Source organism: Mya arenaria, chromosome 13 (assembly GCF_026914265.1).
Source record: "Mya arenaria isolate MELC-2E11 chromosome 13, ASM2691426v1".
In the NCBI taxonomy this organism is placed as follows: Eukaryota; Metazoa; Mollusca; class Bivalvia; order Myida; family Myidae; genus Mya; species Mya arenaria.
Window position 1 is genome coordinate 40533270 of NC_069134.1, and position 16707 is coordinate 40549976.

The 16707-nt window shown below is 37.7% G+C and overlaps 1 protein-coding gene across 1 annotated transcript in view; it reads left to right on the forward strand.

Moving 5' to 3' along the window:
* The first annotated feature begins 8818 nt into the window (after nt 1-8818).
* The window catches only part of LOC128215261 (annexin A6-like), a 29340-nt gene continuing 21451 nt past the window's right edge, over nt 8819-16707 (forward strand). Inside the window, exons 1-7 of the mRNA XM_052921969.1 lie at nt 8819-9084; nt 9726-9801; nt 12597-12691; nt 12916-13029; nt 14997-15087; nt 15709-15857; nt 16287-16464. Of these exons, the coding sequence (XP_052777929.1) occupies nt 9064-9084; nt 9726-9801; nt 12597-12691; nt 12916-13029; nt 14997-15087; nt 15709-15857; nt 16287-16464 (724 nt within the window). The 5' untranslated portion in view covers nt 8819-9063. The remainder of the gene's footprint in view (nt 9085-9725; nt 9802-12596; nt 12692-12915; nt 13030-14996; nt 15088-15708; nt 15858-16286; nt 16465-16707) is intronic.

Sequence of the window (16707 nt, forward strand, 5' to 3'; positions counted from 1 at the left end):
GGTCACGGTAACCTCGAGCGTGAAAATCCGTTTCCGAACAATATACATGTATAAGAACAATTTGGCCAAGATTCCTTACACTTGGTAGGCAGAATGGTAATGACTAGCAGATAATCCTTCAAAAGATTTTGAGGTCATTAGGTCGATGGTCACGGTCGTGGTGACCCCGAGCTGAAAAATGCGTTTCCAATCAATAACAGAAAAAGGCCAGATACCTCAAACTTGCAAGACCTGCTGTTAATGACCAGCGGATGAATCCTATTTATTTCTGGACCAGCAGGTCAAAGGTGAAGGTTGTGGTGACCTTTTGCTGATAATCCGTTTCAATTGAATAACTGGAAACCCTTTTTTCAGGATTGACAATTATCAACTGTTGGAATTCCTGATGTAATATGAAGCTAAATTCATTATTTTAACTTCGTTAAATTGAGATGCGCACAATAAGGATTTTTAACTACAAAACTTGATAAGGAATATGATACAAATTATTATACATAAGCTTAATTATGTTTTATATTATTTTACGAATTCTTTGTTTCCATAGAAACCATTTGCACATTCTGAAAAGACAGTAATTATATTCACTAAGAAATAATGCACTGCATTAATTGAATTAATGAGCACAAGTTAAGACCCGAATAGGAAAACAACCTTTCATCTTGCATAACTAATTTCACTTGATGTTAGAGTAGGGTAATAAATGTTAGTTTTACAAGATGAAATATGGTACATGATAATTGAATAAGTTGATATTTGATAACCTAACGTGATTTTGTCTGAATATAATTATACCATTAAACGACTGTGATGATTCATTTGCTTAGAAACAGTTACACATTCGTCTAACATTCTATCATCGGTGTGTCATATATGCGACACATCAAGTATGTGAGACGTTTTGGGTGTGTAAGCTTATAAATACCCTTTACCACATGGTAACGCAATTTTACACCTCGATCCATAGCTTTATAGATACGGATATTTACGCGTTATCATTAGCTTCATAAATACGGATTTGTACGCATTATCGATAGCTTCATTGATACGGATATTTACGCATTATCGATAGCTTCATATATACGGATATTTACCCATAATCGATAGCTTCATAAATACGGATATTTACGCATATCGATAGCTTCATAGATGCGGATATTTACGCATAATCGATAGCTTCATAGATACGGATATTTACGCATTATCGATAGCTTCATAGATACGGATATTGACGAATTATCGATAGCTTCATAGATACGGATATTTACGCATTATCGATAACTTCAAATATACGGATATATACGCAATAACGATAGCTTCATAGATACGCATTTTTATGCACTCGTTAAGGAGGGTCATTTATTTTCATACCTGTTGCATGTTTATTATCTAAAAATGCATTTTTATGAAGTATTAACATCGAAAAATATATACTAAAACATGGCCTAATATGGCTTTGTTTGACATAAAATAAAGGGTTAAACTCGCACTCGGGCCTTGACCATTCGGCGAGTGCTCCGATAAGAGTGTTAGTCATTTTAGTTTTTTAGGCATAGTGCATCGACATAATGTAACTCTGGACAGAACAACCCTGGTTTTTTAACGTACACCAGTGTATATCACTGTCACACGAGATCCCCATTTAACGTACCTCTCGTAAGACGATTCGTATTTTCAGTGGTGCGGCGGGGAATCGAACTTGCGACCCCTGCATTGACAGTCAAGTGTGTTACTAGACCACGGAGACGCCAAGTAAGGACATGGTTATATTTATAGCCATATGTTCTGCTGACCAAAATTATTTTAATGTAAATGGGAAGCTGCGTATATAATATGTAATATGTAATAGTGAAGTACTATTTTAATGATTAAGAATTGGCGGAGTGATTTTAGCGAACGAGCTCTTTCTAATCATTTAAATATTTATTCGGGTCATCTAACTGTCTTAGAATGCTACATCATTAGCTGACACATTGGGACACAAAATCTGACACAGGAAGTGTGTATCGGATGATTGACAGTAGGCTGACCTTTAAACACCCGCGAAAGTTTAAATTCTGAATGATTCAGCCTAGTTCTTAAAACACCGAGATCTACTTCCCTACCCTACTAGTATACTTTTGAATTGGTCTTCATTTAATATTCATATATCATTTTTGTGAGTTTTGTGCACAGTGGGCGTTTTATTTCCCGAACGGGTTATTTTCTCCAATGTCATGATATTTAAGGAGACTTCATAAAACTAATAAACTGCACATGTATACTATATATTTAATAATGTAATGCCATTTAGCGTATTAAGTTGCTACTATATATTCAAAGCCTATCATCATGGTAACTGTCATTTGTTTCCATCTATCGCACATCAGTAATATGATATACAAACACATAAAATGGAACGACGCCCATAATAATAATGAAAGCAAAACTAATGTTGTATGACCATATCTACTCTTTATTATGAGGTATTCATTGTAAGCCCGGATTATTGCTCAAGTTTAAGGTTAACTATAGTCATAGTGCTTAAACATCAATGCAATCATTTACATAGTTATGAATACATATAAGTTATCGCCTTGTTACGCCATGTGAAACAATATTACAGTAATGTGTAATTTGACATATATGCCTCCGACTTCTTACGACATCTTACTATACATTATGGTCTATTAAAATTACTTAATAAACACATATGTACTCACTGCTATTCATTTCGATAAGTTTTTTAGGAAAGCGTCTTTGCTCGGCCATAATGTTGGAGTTAACGCGTTTGCTCGGCCAAAATGTTAGAGTTAACGCGTTTGCTCGGCCAAAAAGTTGGAGTTATCGCCAAGGACTCGACTCTCATCAGAGTAGTCGCAAGCAGATCGGAGGTATACCAGTTTAAATAACTCATAAATTCACTATGATCATCGACAGTAAAGGTTAAATGTCTTTTAATGACATTTAGCATCTTTTAATACAAATAGTTGCTCGGCCATCGGTCATATTGTTGGAGCTATTGCCTTTGTTCGGTCATAATGTTGGAGTTATCGCCTCTGCTCGGTTATAATGCTGGAGTTATCGCCTTTGCTCGGCCATAATGTTGGAGTTATCGCCTCTGCTCGGTTATAATGCTGGAGTTATCGCCTTTGCTCGGCCATAATGTTTTGTTATCGCCTAAGTTATTGTCTTTGCTCGGCCTTTGGTCATATTGTTGGAGTTATTGCCTTTGTTCGGCCATAATGTTTGAATTATCGCCTCTGCTCGGTTATAATGCTGGAGTTATCGCCTCCGCTCGGTCATAATGTTGGAGTTATCGCCTTTGCTCGGTCATAATGTTGGGGTTAATCGCCTTTGCTCGGTCATAATGTTGGGGTTAATCGCCTTTGCTCGGTCATAATGTTGGGGTTAATCGCCTTTGCTCGGTCATAATGCTGGGGACTACCGCCTTTGCTCGACCATAATGTTGGACTGTTGTTATTGTCTTTGCTCGGCCATCGGTCATATTGTTGGAGTTATTGCCTATGCTCGGTCATTATGTTGGAGTAAACGCATCTGTTCGGTCATAAAGTTTGAGTTATCGCCTCTGCTCGGTCATAATGTTGGAGTACTTGCCTCTGCTCAGTCATAATGTTGGACCGTTGTTATCGCCTCCGCTCGTTCATTATGTTGGAGTTATCGCATCTGCTCGGTCATAATGTTGGAGTTATCGTCTCCTCGGTCATTATGTTTGAGTACTTGCCTCTGCTCAGTCATAATGTTGGACTGTTGTTATCGCCTCTGCTCGGTCATAATGTTGGGGATCATCGCCTTTGCGCGGTCATTATGATGGAGTTATTGCCTCTGCTCGGTCATTATGATGGAGTTATTGCCTCCATGCCAAGAAATACCAGCCAATTTTTCCACTTTTCATTTCTACACGAGAGTCAATTTCAGCTACACATTAACCCCTAATTGACCGAGAATATGACCATGTGTTTAATCATGTTATCATATCTAGGGAGTTGCTGTAGTTCGGGTCAAGATTTGGAAGAATGTATTTAATTTTGCCCAGAAAGACGTGAAGAAGTACCAAGTGTTAGACATAGTTACTGAGTGATTAATTTAGTAAAACTTATTATTTACTTATTCTTAAACAAAAATATGCTGTTTTCAATGAGTAACATTATTTTTTTAGACATATGACGGATATTAATGAAAATAGTATGCTTTACCAACCGTTTTATTTGGAATGAAAATGTAACCTATATTACATTATATATGAATCTGGCCGTCTCATAGGTCGAATTATATTTAAGGGTATGCTTTACTAAGCGTATGGATATTGATTTTAAAATGTCAGCTTTATTGGGTTCGCATTTTTTAACAAAATCACACACTCTTATTATTCATTTTTAAAGCTTTGTTGTTGTTTTCACTGTAAAAAAATATTGAGGTCGTAAGTATACGTATACACCATGGAAAATGGAAAATACAAACGAAACTTGAAAAAATACATCACATTGGCGAAACTGAATCTCCGATCGAATGTTAAATTTACTTCAGTTTTGTTCATATCATCATGAACACATTCTGAGGCGTTTAAAATGCATTTTCGTATAACTGATTGCGATTTGTTTTTGCAATGTTTCAATCTAGAAAATTGCTTAGTTTTGTGATCATCTGGCATTGTCTTCATACCGTGACCTGTTAAAGAACATATTTTGACCCACATAAAATCACGACAATGGTCGCTGCCCTTAAGTGACTCCTTTTCTGTAAAATATTGACCCCCCACACCCCAAATAATAACATGACTCCCATCGATCGTTACTGTAAATAGGTATTTAACCCCACCGAACAGAACCGACTATGTTGGTCATTTAATACGTGTGCTCTTAAGTCTTAGTAATACAGGTGCCATGGTACTGCTGCAGCAATTGCTGTTGATACTACCACCACTGCTTCTGCTATTGCCACTGTCAACACCACCGCCACAACAACACCGTCACCATCACCACAACCACAACCACCACCACCGATGATGATAATGATGATGATGATGATGATGATGATGATGATGATGATGATGATGATGATGATGATGATGATGATGATGATGATGATGATACCCCTAAAACTACTGCCGCTCCTGCTGAATTGTTGTTGTTGTTGTTGCCACTTCTGCATAAAAAAACTACTACTGATGCTGCTAATCTCACGTTAATCAACTATATGTTGCTGTGAATGAAGGAACTAAGCTTTTTGTATCAATGCGGAGACCCCTCATTTATCTAATTATAATGAGCGCAAAGTACAATTAACCCTTAAAGGGACTGTACACCAGATTCGCACCAAAAAAGTTTTTTTCTGTAACGAATCTCAGGACAATTATCTAATGGAATGTGTTACGCTTTGATATCATAATTGTAAAAAAGTACCAAAATGTAATAAAAAATTGTGTCGGAGACCAGGTTCGAACCCGTGTCGCCAAAATTGCAGTCCAGCGTCGTATCTACTGAGCTACGACGGCTTACTCTTTTAATTACATAATTAAGCTATACACGTACCTCGGTAATATCACGTGATAACACCGACTAGCCAATCACGCATAAGGAATGAATTCTACCTGGTAGACATACCCAGTAATCTTTTTAATTGACAAATACGAAATAACTGCTAAACTTAAATAAATTGTAAACTATGTGGTACTTCAGTTATTAAGTTTCAATGCATTGTACACATCGATGCCAAGTTTATGTCAGTTTTCGACAATTTTCTTTTTTCCCGCTATTTTATCATACGGAGTACACCCCCTTTAAGCAGATTTTCGACATCCACAGATAAACGACTTCCCGGTATCATTTTATTATATACATGAGTCATAACATTTTGAGCCGGTAGTCGATAAGTTTGACTGGGGTTCGTGATTCTATTTGGGTCAAAATACATCCTCACGCCGGCCAAATCCTAATAGCCTTTTATAGAACAATACCGTAATCAAGTTGTTAAAATTTATCGACATGATTACGGTATTGTTCTATAAGAGGCTATAAGGATTTGGCCGGCGTGAGGAAAATATTTAGCTTTTGGGGAACTAAGAAATATAGTAATAACATTTGTACATGATGTTTTCAATCTTTAAACATAATTCAAGATTGTGGTTTAGATAGTTAAATATTGTTATCAAGGATATTGTTCATAAACAATATCAAAGATGTAATGCTTAGCTTAGTTAATTAATAATTATACCTTTTATAGTTAAGAAAATCATGTCAATACTTAATAAACTATTATTGAAATTTTTGTTTTATTTTTGACAAGTTTCGTAACAAACAAAATGAGATGAAGCGGCAAACCTAAGAAACATGCATTATATAGAAAGATTTTTCCGAAAAATGACCAAAATCATTGCTCCCCTGAATTTCATGCTGGTCGTAATGGCCATTAAATGAAATGAATTAGCTGTTACAGCAGATAACTGATAAAAATTACATGGAGAACCAAGTCAGGCCTTTAACCCTTAGCACAAAACCACTGAATGGAACATAATGCATATGCTGCTAAAATCCAGGTATATGCTGGCATACAGGGGTTTCCTTCTTAATCGAAAATTGGATTGGATTTCTTGGCATGTGCTCGGTCATTATGTTGGAGTAATCGCATCTGCTCGGCCATAATATTTGGGGTTATTGCCTTTGCTCGGCCATAATGTTGGGGTTATCGCCTCTACTCGGTCATTATGTTGGAGTTATCACATCTGCTCAGCCATAATGGTGGAGTTACCGCCTTTGCTCGGCTAAATGGTTGAATTATCGCATCTGCTCGGTCATAAGGTTGGAGCTATTACCTTTGCTCGGTCATAATAATGCCGGGGTTACCGCCTATGCTAGGCCTTAATGGTGGAGTTACCGCCTTTGCTCGGCGATAATGGTGGAGTTACCGCCTTTGCTCGGCCATAATGGTGGAGTTACTGCCTTTACTCGGTCATAATGGTTGAGTTATCGCATCTGCTCGGTCATAAGGTTGGAGTTAACACCATAGCGCGATCATGCTGTTGGAGTTATCAGCTTTGCTCGATCATGCTTTTAGGGTTACCGTCGTTAAGTAGATCTGCTATTGGGATTACTGTTGTGGAACGTTCAGTGAGTAATTGGATAAAAATTATAATATGCATGTATCTGGTTTATCACTGATTTATCACTGCCTGGTCTCGAAGCAGATTTTTAAGTCATTGATTATAATCCCACCATGACTACATCGTGTGCTTTAGAAACCAAGTTTTCATCTCATAGACGATCACGACTTAAGAACACACGAGTTTGCATAGTCAACGGGGCTGGGTTTACCATTTCAGAATGTAATAATTAAAGCTGCATTCTCACAGATTGATAGTTTTGACATTTGTTTAAGTTTTTGTCTAAGAATCAGCTTATTTTGGTATCAATGCCTTCAATGCAGTCATATAAGATAACTCACAATAGAACACATCTCTATTGTTTTGAAAACATGTCGACAAGTCGTTAGTAACGCTTTTCGCCATAAAACATAAGACATTTTACTCACATAAATGTGAACAACTGCGATTTGCTCTTTAATCATTATTCTTACTTCACTGGTTTCCATACACTAACGCAAAAATGATAGGCTCATTTCACGGCCTCTAAACGCCAGCTCCACCACTTAACGGTGGTGCAAAGAAAAAGAGCTGTCGACACTTCCGTGGTGGAGCTGTGCCCTATGTTTACGTGAACAAACGTGAGTATGATTTATATTTTATTTGATAATTTATTTAACGGACATATTTCGAAAATCGGAGAATGTGGTACCGTGTATATACTTATAGTAATATTGTAAAATTAACAGCACCTAGCCATTTGTTTTCGAAATAGTTTACAGTAAGGTTAAGGTAGTTCGCGTAGAGTTTTGTTTCCGCAAGTAGTATGCATAACCAGCATAATGTTCAATGAATGATAAACATAGCAACTGTTGTATTCATTCCAAAAGCGTTTACTTTTTATATTACTTCAAGCGCAAAACATACTCGATAGCGCCACCACTAGGGCAACAGCGCCACCACTTTTATAAATTTGTGCATTTTTCCTTTTTAAGAAGTGCTTATCAGTTGTGTTGTGTTCCGGCATAGGTACTATACATAACAGTTATGTTTGCATGCGTGAGAATGTTCTCACGGGGTGTGTAAGTACCGAAATGCACTTGCTATGCAATCAGATCTCAAAATATGCACAAGTCTGATGCGGGAGAAAAGCTCCTGACACCACAGTTTACACAATATTGAAACGAAATAGTAACCAGCCTACAGTAGAAGTGTTCTTACACGGTACCACATTCTCCGATTTTCGAAATATGTCCGTTAAATGAAATTATCAAATAAAATATAAATCATACTCACGTTTGTTCATGTAAACATAGGGCACAGCTCCACCACGGAAGTGTCGACAGCTCTTTTTCTTTGCACCGCCGTAAAGTGGTGGAGCTGGCGTTTAGAGGCCGTGCATTTGAAGATAAAAATAAAAAAAGTCACCAAAGCGGTCAATCTGCGAGAGTGCAGCTTTAAACGGTAGCAAAACCTCCAATCATTAATTACGGCTAATGAATTAGAATCGACACATATTACGCCTACGTCGCCATCATAGTATAGATTACATGCTAGTATATATGATGTAAGATGATGGATAAGGTTAAAATGATACTCCGGCATTCGCTAATTAATTACAAGACCCGCATGTAAAACATCCCGACAGCCGCGCAGTAATGTAGACGGGGGAATTCTTAAATTTCGCCAATGGCGCCATCAGAAAAAAACAACAACTTGTTTCAGTGTCATGTGCCTTCAGTATCAAATACCAACAAATATCCAGGAAGCTTAAAATAAACATCCCTTGCCCTGTTAGTACAATCCCGTGCTGGTCACAGCGCGGAATCAATATCTACTGTGAACTATATCAAGGCCATCACATACACGTCATTTCTCGTGAGGAGTGAAGAGTTGATTATAATCTAAGGAAGTGAATCGCGACAACTTTAGGTGTGTTAAATACATTTATACGGTGGCGTAACTTCATTTCACAATCAACAACCAACATGGCTGCATCTTATACACAGGTATGCGATTTTATAATTTATTCACATGATTTTACTATGAGCTGGTTTAGATAGTTATACCGCGGATTTAATGGATTTAATACATTATATATGTACACAGAAAATATGAAAACTATATACATATTAACTTCATCAACATAACATTTTGTATCTTCAAGTTTTTACATGTTAAAATGTGATAATTCAATTTCATAACAAGGCCGGGTATTTATAAAGCATACATGTATATTCTTTGCGGTGTGTTTACGTAGTTAATCGCAGCTCTTATATAAATTGAAATCATATTGCTTGATACGTGCATTAAGACTTAGTATTGCAAATTATAAATTTAACCTTTGGGTAATATCTAAACCTTATCTGAATCTTTCGTTGGCGTAATCTTAAAAGTTATAATGGACTATACCATGCTGGTACTGACTATTTATCTGAATAGATCGATACATATTTGTATAAAAGCGAGTACTGCTTGAGCTCTGGCCATTTCCTGGCCTAAGCGTGACCCTCCACTCCGGACAAGTCCAGAACCATCAACAATTACATCCGAAACCACTTACCTACATGTATATACATGTACACAGATCTATATAAGTATACGGCGGTATACATTTGACCATGTTTAACTCCCTCCCATTCTTTTACAGGGAACAATCGTCCCTAAGAACCCCTTTTCGGCCGAGCAGGCGGCGGGCGCTCTCAGAAAGGCCATGAAAGGGCTGGGTAAGAAATATATAATTTCAGAATGGTAAAACGCACAATGTCATAGGCAGGGGCGGATCCAGGATTCGACGTTAGAGGGAGCGTAACCTAGGGACGTGACCTTTTGACCTGCGCCCCTCACACAGAACCAAAATTACTTGGTTAAATGTGTTGGCAGGGGGGTTTAGGGGAACACTTTTTTCTCTGATATTGACATAAAAAACACTTGGACAATTTTAGGGGATGCCCCCCCCCCCCTGGATCCGCTAGTGATAGGTATATCAGAGGATCTGGAGGCAGTGTCTTGGTGGATTTTAGTCGTAAATTGAAATTATCTCAGAGACATAGTTTCCTTGTTTTGCTATATGTTTGTGTGAATTGTACTTCAACCAGTATTGACAATGGACACAATGTTGAGGAAATTAAAAATAATAATTGTGTTGACATTTCTGATGTTTATATAGAATTAAAGGCTATGGAAGATACGATTTAAATCCTTTATTGAAACATTAACCTTGACAAATATCCAATCATGTATATCATAAAGTCATCGAGAGCCACGGTCTGTACATGAAACATTATAACCAATCATTGTTTTAATTTGTCTTCCAAAACATGAACATTCCATACAGATGACTCAAACTTAGCTGTTAACTGTGTATATTGCGGAAACAATCAAGTGCTTTATTTAGGAAGCAGTCATTTTTTATATTAACCTGCTTAGGGGGTCTACAAGTACATCGTTAAAATGGTGAATGCAGATCATGACAGGTGATATGTAAAGGGTGTTTTATGAACTGTTAAAAGATATGCTGTGGTCTGTATTTCGATCCGGTGACCCACTAGAATAAACTATACGGTTGAGTGAGTAAAATTAATGTTGCAAAAAGTCAACCTCAGCGAATTTCAGTAAAATGCTACTGTGATACATTTTATAGTACACAGGTGTAATTTATACATTCTTGCCCAAACATCGGCACTAGCGGATTCAGGGCTGGGGGTACCCCCTTCCCCCTCCTTAAATCGTCCAAGTTTACTTTTGATATCAATACCAGAGAAAAAAGTAATCAAATAAGCTAGTAATGCCCCATTTCTGACTTGAATTGTTAAAGAAAAATGGGTGTTAACCCCCCCCCCCTGCCAACATTTTGCACCATATACATTTCGGTTATGAAGCTATGTGGCGCATGTCAAACGCATGCCCCTAAATCACGCCCCCTCTAACGTCAATTCCTGGAGCCGCCCCTGATCTATACAAACGCTCATCAGGACGTTTCCGTATTAAACATTAGTCAGTATTCAGGCAAATCCCTCCGCCAATCGGATCGTCTGAGACATTTCATATTTAATCATTTAAGCTGCACTCTCACAGACTGACCGTTTTGACAAAAAAAATTTGTCTTGGAATGAGCCCAGTTTTTCGTAAATGATTGGAAACCAGTGATACAAAAATGCTGACAAAAGAGCAAATCGCAGTTTTTCATATTTACGTTCAAAAATTAATGTTTTTTGGTTAAAATAATTACTAACGCTATTAGAGAAATGAAATATTCGGCGGTTTTGTAAATAATTGAGATCTGTTCTGATGTGAGTTATCTTTAATTACTGGTTTGAAGGCATTGTTACCGAAAATAGCTATTCAGTGTGAGACAAAAACGTCAAAAACAGGTCAAAACAGTAAACATTTGAGAATGCAGCTTGAAGAAGAGCTCAGACAACCAATCATCGATTTAGCGAATTACTAAACCGCAATTTTTTCATGCATGCGCACTGGCTATAATAAAGACATTCGCGTGACCGCAAAATTTTCATGCATGCGCACTGGTTATAATAAAGACATTCGCGTGACCTTCTATTCTGAACACTAATTAGAAAGTTAGCATTTATGTTTTATCTTCGAAACGATAAGTCGGCGCCGTGCTTCGACAGGCCTGCCGAATTAATAGTTTAGAAGACCAAAAATCCTTAACAATCTTTAGCTTAATTTACGCGTATGCAGTAGTTCGCTTAAAATGATAAGAACGTGTATCCGTTTCTCTTATAAATCTTAAACTTTATGAAAAAAAATCACAATGATGGCACACAAATCGATTCCTGCATGCATGCACATTTTGTAAACGATCACAAACTTATTACACTCTTTTATTTAGACAATGTGCTTGTGCAAACAAAAGAGTTAGACATGACTGTACATGAAGCCCTTTACTCTACTGTGCACCAGTCAATTGTATAACCACGGCCCTCCCAGGTCCTGGGGTATACCGAGGATAGCCGGGGAAATGGGCCGTGTTTTTACCTTCCAGGTACCTTCCGCAGTGCCGGGTGAATGCGGTTTTTGTCTTGGCGTCAAAAATAGCGGGGATATGTCTTATCTAGGGTCCCTGGGGGTGCGATGGCATTTTGCGGGGATTTTACCAGCAGTTCGTCCCCGCATGACGGGGATTTTACCCGGGCTTGCCTGAACCGAAAGTCAAAGTCCCCGGACCTGGGGGGGATCGGTTACAATTGACTGGTGCATTAGCTAAACTATTTCTTGAGTGTAGCTTGCGCTATACTTGTTCAAACAAGCATTTTTTAGCTGTGTGGCAGATCCTGCGACTGAAGTACTATAAATCGTCTTAATTGTGGTCACCCTAAGTATGGTTACTGTGCTTCCAACAAATACCCTTTTCTAGGGTGACCACCATCGGCACCCTGGCAGCGTATCATAACCTATATCATATAGGTTATGATACGCTGAGGTTATGATACGCTGCCAGGGTGCCGAGAATGAGGATGACGGAATGTCTTGATATGCAGGTATCTATATCTTGCAGGGACAGACGAGGCGAAAATAATCGAGGTGATGTCGTCCCACACCAACCAACAGAGGCAGGAGATCTTTACCTCCTTCAAAACTCAATTTGGCAAGGTATTGCTTTCAAGAAAACACAAATCGTAGTACATTTAGCAATAGTTTTACACATGAGTCCACCCCGGATCCGCTAGTGGAACATAATGCATTAATAATAAGTATATTTTAATATCTAGCATATTTAAAAAGTATTGAAATTATCTATATGAGATTTAGATATTAAATGTTATTTGACCTCTACCTTGTTATAAATGATCACTACTTGTCTGTTTGCCTTAAAGGACCTGCGTTCTGAGCTGAAGTCGGAAATCTCGGGCCGGTTCGAGGACCTCGTGCTGGCTTTGCTGGAGACGCCCGTAAATTATGACGCCAGGGAACTTAAAGCCGCCATCAAGGTAACATTTGACCTGATTCGATAAAAGTGGATATCATGAGACATTGACCTGAATTAAAGTCACACTGTTATGGTGTATGTCCGTGACATTATGAACGCGTTTCAAGCTTTTCATAGGCGAAGAGGTCAGTGTCGGCCACCTTTGAGAGGAATTGATTCATTTTTTGTCGAGCCCGTGTTCGGTGAACGAGACAAAGCTGTCACAATTACGGGTCCTTGTATGTGTCCGTCCGTCCGGACTTTATTTCGATCGTGCAATATAGGAACTCTTGTCATGACGGTTCACTATAAAGGTGGCGTGTCGTAAGACCAAGGTCAGTATCTTAAAGGTCAAGATTATGCTTAGCCACCGAAGGTTGAAATAATCCTTGTCCAGGTTTTATCTTGACCATGCATTTTTCAATAACCTTACCATGAATGTTCACCACGAGATGGCGTGTCGCACATAATACCCATGTCTGTACCCCAAAGGTGAAGGTCATGCTTAGACACCAAAGGCTGAAATGATCCTTGTCCGGGCTGTTTGTTGACCAAATATATGTTTTTCAATAAACATGACTAGGAGTGTCGCATGTTCCACATCAGTGTATGTGTCCATCCGTTCGGACTGAACTTTGTCCGGGCCGCATCGATACCATGCATTAATACTTGTTTACTCATTGTTCAACTCCATGTTATTCTGTGTTTTAAATGCATTGCATATCATTATGTCTGTGTCAAAGGTTCCTCCTAGAGGCATGTTGCCATTTGGCGTCTAGTCGTTGGTAAATTGTTAAAGCAATTATAAACGATATTTTGGTTCCCGCGTTCTAATCATTGCAGTTTAACTCAGCTATTGTCATCTCAATACTTTATGCTAAACGGCTCATGAATGACCTTCATGCGGGATTGCCTTATGGCACGTAACACATTGAGTCAATGTGCTTAAAGTTTGAATGAAACAAGTTTGTATCCGCTACAAACAAACAATTTGCTTTAATCATGCATGCTTGGAGTAGGATTAAAGGAAAAGGACTAGCGATGAATCATCAGACAATCTGAATATGCTTTCGTCGGTTGATATGAACACTGATAACAATGATTTGATCGAAATCAATGCGCGCTAAAATGATAAAGGGCCTTCCACAGTTTCAAAAGTGGGTGGGGAAGGCCACTCATTTTTCAAAAGTTCATGTTTTATCTAGTTTTAAGGAACACTCTTTTTAGGGAGTAAAACAAACATCCTGTGTGACATTTTGGGGGTAATAAGGAGTTGACTTATTTTTACGAAAGATGACTTTTGTCATATTTGGGACCAAAAGGATTTGCATTCTTTCGGAAAGTCTGTCAACAATATAACTGTTTTTATGTCAAAATGCCTCAGTCTAAATAATTAACAACGTCTTGAGAGTTCTTGATGATATGTTTTCAAATAAGAAAGATATTCAATTAAAGAATGACAAAGTGGATTTAATTAATTTCCTGCATGGTTACAAAAATGCAAATATCTGCACATGTTGCACCGGATATATGTATTATGCTTGCTAGATGTTTAATCACAAAAATAAATAAATAAAAAAGATTATTTGAACATTTTATGTTTGGTCCTTAAAACGGCTTTTGAACTTTGGTGGGGCCTTTAACGGCGGTGCTGTATCGAATGAATACCTTCACGAACATCGTCATAATTTTATAATTAAACATTTTTTTTTACAATTTTTATACCGATGTTTATTATTGGTCCAAGATTCATGTCATAGAATAGTTCCTTTGACGTAAAGTACATGCAGTCAGTTAGTAATACAATTTTAGGACTCAGTAATTATGAGTTGAAAAAAGAAGGCTAGAAAATGATTGCTTATTTATGTTTATTTAAAAGAATAACTGAGTCAGTAAATTTTTGAACCACACATGCAAAGATAAAATGCTAAAATTCGAAATGTATTTTAAAGAAAACAGAAATACAAACTAAAACATGTATACTCGCAGGGTGCGGGCACAGACGAGGGTGCCCTTATAGAGATTCTGTGCTCCAGGTCAAACGCCCAGATACTGGCCATCAAACAAGCCTACAAAACATGTAAGTAAATGCTTTGCCTCTAAATTTGACCTGCGAACCAAAAGTCAGTTTTAAAGCGTATTTACTAGTGTGTATATATATATATATATATGTGTGTTTTATTTTAGCACACATGGGGACAAAATGTTCAGCGTGAGTTATTAATTGTTACAGGGTGGTTGTCCGTCGTTTGCCTTTGTCAAAATGTTCCTTCAAAAAACTTCTCCTGAATCACTGGGGCAAATTCAAACATTTCACTTCAAATTTCACAGGAATGTTCCGTTTGCCGGCTTTGGTCCGCTTCAAGATTCCTTCAATAAAAGTGGTTCCATGCTGAACTCTGGTTACCATGGCAAAAAACCTTCAAAAGTCTTCAAAAGAAACCCTCGGCCCTATTACAAATTATTTTACAGAAATGTTCCAAAGGTGACCCTCTGTCAAACTCCTTCATCCTATACAGATTCATATAATATATATATACTATATATATAAATATATATGAATCAGCATAGGATAATATATACTTAATTTATGTCAAATGGTGACATTGTATTATACAATAAGCATATACGTACACGCGTTATTTTACTTAAGACGACGTTGTTGCCCGCTTATTGGTTATACTGATCTTCGTGTTTGCAGTGTTCAAGAGTGACCTAGAAAAAGACATCATGAGCGACACAAGCGGCCACTTTAAGCGCCTACTCGTCTCACAGCTGGCCGCCGGGAGGGATGAGTCTGGTAGTGTTGACCCTGACACCGCAGCACAGGACGCTAAGGAACTATTTGAGGTAACTCAGCACATAGCGTTTAATATGATTAGCTTTTTTAAGTAATTCTTTTAATGGGATTCAAACTTAGAACTTTCATGTTTTAACAAACACGACATTCCAACATCATACTCCCAATTCGCAGTAGTACATTTGGAGTGGCCCGATAAGGCAGGTGGCCCTTTAAAGCAGGTGACCGTTCAACCAGATTTGACTGTAATAGTTGTGTAAGAAATCTGCTTAGTTATACAAACTATATTTTTATATCCACGTTCATACAGTAACGAATATTGTAATGTGTGGAATATATTTAGTTCCCTTAAAACTATGTAAAGTTGTATGTATGTGATTTAATGTATAAATGTCATTTTGTTTTAAAGGAATCCCCATTTTTCCTGGTTCAAATATTGGGTAACATTAAGTGTGGATTGTATGTTTTTCTACCTGAAGGCTGGTGCCAACAAACTTGGCACAGATGAATCCACCTTCAATCGAATATTGAGTCTACGAGGCTACGCTCAACTAAAGGCCGTTTTTGAGGCGTACCAACAAAACCATGGCAAGGATATTGAAGCTGTCATCCAAGCAGAGACCAGTGGCTATCTAGAGGACGGCTATCTTGCAATAGGTAACATGAATCAATGTAACATTTACAAGGACAAAATCTGAGTCAATTTAACATTTACAAGGACGGACTTGGAAAATCTTTGTTAGACAGTGTCAATTTAACATTTACAAGGACGGACTTGAAAAATCTTTATTAGACCGAGTAAATTTAACATTTACAAGGACGGACTTGAAAAGTCTTTGTTAGAATGAGTAAATTTAACATTTACAAGGACGGACTTGAAAAATCTGTGTTAGACCGAGT